The sequence below is a fragment of the Panulirus ornatus genome, chromosome 71 (assembly GCF_036320965.1).
Source record: "Panulirus ornatus isolate Po-2019 chromosome 71, ASM3632096v1, whole genome shotgun sequence".
In the NCBI taxonomy this organism is placed as follows: domain Eukaryota; kingdom Metazoa; phylum Arthropoda; class Malacostraca; order Decapoda; family Palinuridae; genus Panulirus; species Panulirus ornatus.
This window is the reverse complement of record NC_092294.1, coordinates 15,162,200-15,164,892: the sequence shown is the minus strand read 5'-3', so window position 1 is coordinate 15,164,892 and position 2,693 is coordinate 15,162,200. Positions and strand designations below refer to the sequence as shown.

The following is a 2,693-nucleotide window of genomic DNA, read 5'->3' as shown; positions in this document are numbered from 1 at the left end:
TTAGCTGTCTATGAGGGCTGGACTTAGCTGACTATACCGCATAAGCTTAACTGTCTAACACACCCGGGCTAAGCTGAATATAGCAGCCAGCTTAAGCTCAATACCAAACACCCTGTCTTAGCTTAGTAGCTTTGGTCACCGAGGCCAGCTAACAGCCTAATTTAGCTGTGGTAGCTGAGCCGATGAGTCTTGAGACCAGACACACACACACACACACACACCCACAGCTTAAGCCTTCGACTGACGTCCCCACAGGAGGCTGGAGGAGGTGTGGGGGATGTGTGGAGGTGTGGGGTCAAGATAACGCTATAGTAAGAACACACGGTTGGAGGAGGAGGAGATGTGGGGGTGTGTGTGGAGGAGGTGTGGGGGTGTGTGGGGGTGTGGGGTCAAGATAACGCTATAGTAAGAAAACGCAGTTGGAGGAGGAGGTGTGGGGGTGTGTGTGGGTCAAGACAACGCTATAGTAACAACACACGGTTGGAGGAGGAGGTGTGGGGGTGTGTGTGGGTGTGTGGGGGTCAATACAACGCTATAGTTAGAACACGTGAAAAAAATTTTCTTTTGCTTTTTCTTTTTTTTACCTTTATCATCGTCGCGATCAAAGGGAGATGGCAGACCCTGTGGCAGGGTCCCGCCGCCGGTGATGACGTCGCCCGGCGTACGGTCCAGGAAACCGCCGCTGCCGCTGCCGCCGTTGCCGCCGCCGCTAACGCCGTTGAGAACGGAGAAGGACAAGGGATGGGGCCCGCCATCGTGTGCTAGCTTTAGGGCGCCGCCATGCGCAGCGGTGGTGAAGGGCGAGAGAGATGGGAGGGGAGGCAGCTGCTGGCCCAGCGGTAAGGGGATGGGGCGAGCCAGCTGGCTCAACACATGGAGAGAGGGTTGAACGTAGCCAAGATGGGGCAACATCCCTTCCATCAACAGCATTCTATACCCAGGTGGTGGGGCAGGGGGTTGCTTATTCGTCCTGGGACGTGTTGCTGTGGCCAGTTCAAAACCCACAACGCCAACCTCACCTCGCTCAACACTGGCGCTTAGGGGGTTTTTTTTGGTTCGTCCTGAGACGTGTGTTGGGGTTTTTTGGTTCGTCCTGGGACGTGTGTTCGGGTTTTCTTGGTTCGTCCTGGGACGTGTGTTGGGGTTTTTTGGTTCGTCCTGGGACGTGTGTTGGGGTTTTTTGGTTCGTCCTGGGACGTGTGTTGGGGTTTTCTTGGTTCGTCTTGGGACGTGTGTTGGGGTTTTCTTGGTTCGTCTTGGTACGTGTGTTGGGGTTTTCTTGGTTCGTCTTGGGACGTCTGTGAGTTGGTGTGTGTGTATGGCCAGTCAAAAACCCCCACACCCCCAACCTCTCCCTCACCACCTCCCCAGCTCAACACTGGTGTTCTCTCTTATGTCCGCGTCACTGACATCCAAAAATAGACACTTTTTCTTGAACCGATCCCGACGGAGCCACCACACGAAGGGTGTGGTACTACCACACCGCCACCACCACCACACCGCCACCACCACACCGCCACCGCAGCCACGACAGACGCGCAATGTTGTTTTTCGTATTTGTTTACCCTTTTGGTAGGGGTGTTTTCTTCTCTCTTCTGCCGCCGAGGTTTCGCACGACGCGCGCGGGCCTCGTCTCCGTGTGATGACGGCGAAGGTGTGGAGTACGAAGAGACCCTCTTGCGCTGCGTCTTCTTTTCTCTCTCTCTCTCTCCTCCGCTCGTTCTCGCTAACGTTTCGCGTTTTCCTAAACGTCTTGCGTTTTTCCACACACACACACACACACCCCTTCTCTCTCTCTCTCTCTCCCACGCCCGCCCGCCCGCCCGCACGCACGCACGCGCGCGAGCGCGTAGTGGTGTACGTAATGGGCGGTGTGTGGTGGTGTGGCGGCGGTGTGGTGGCAGCGGAGGTGGTGATGTGGTGGTCTGTTGTCCCCGTTGTGGAAGGGAGGAGGAGGGAAGGAGGACAGGGTATGCGTTGCGTCGGGGGATGGTGTTGGGTTGGTCTCCTTCGTCGGTCGCGGAGGGCGTGCGTCCGTCGTCGGGCGTCGGCGGCGGCCGGCGTCGTCGTCGTCGTCTTCTTGCGTCGTCGGAGCGGCACTCCGAGCCTAGCGGAACGTAGCGCAGCGACCACTGCGGGCGGCGGGAGTGTAGCGGCAGTACCCGCGCTACGTCAAAGAGCACTGAAGGTCGCTACGGACCTGCCTCCTCTCTTCACCTCTCCATTTGCACCGCTTGGCGGAGCCTCTGTGTGTGGCGGACTCCGCCCACGACCACGCCCAGGGGGACGCGCCGCGACGCTCCGATTGGCCGAGGTCGCGAGCCCCGTCGAAGTCCGGCCAGGGATCATTGGGCGACGGCGAAGAGGAGGATGTGGGGGGGGACATCGAGCTCCATGACTAACATGCCCTCGATTACGGTGTCCATTTCATTGAGCTAATGGGCTTCCTATAGACTTTTTACCCAGCTTTGCGTCAAGCGGCCATCAATAATGTCGCGTTTACGGCCCGATGGCGCGGAGGCGAAAACCCGGACGGACACACACACACACACACACACCCGTTCAAGAATAGGCCTCAGATTGGCCAGTGTCAAAATGTTAAACCTTGTCTCCATATGTCGCCGCCCGGCGCGCCAGCCACCTACCTCCTCCAGCCGCGCCCCCCACTTCTTCTTCTTCTTCTTCGTCGAAGC

The 2,693-nt window shown here is 58.1% G+C and overlaps 1 protein-coding gene across 1 annotated transcript in view; it reads right to left on the bottom strand.

Annotated features, from left to right (window-relative positions):
• Positions 1 to 2,226, bottom strand: part of LOC139748004 (uncharacterized) — a 50,472-nt gene extending 48,246 nt beyond the window's left edge. Inside the window, exon 1 of the mRNA XM_071660551.1 lies at positions 585 to 2,226. Within this exon, the coding sequence (XP_071516652.1) occupies positions 585 to 930 (346 nt within the window). The 5' untranslated portion in view covers positions 931 to 2,226. The remainder of the gene's footprint in view (positions 1 to 584) is intronic.
• Between the last annotated feature and the right edge of the window lie 467 nt (positions 2,227 to 2,693).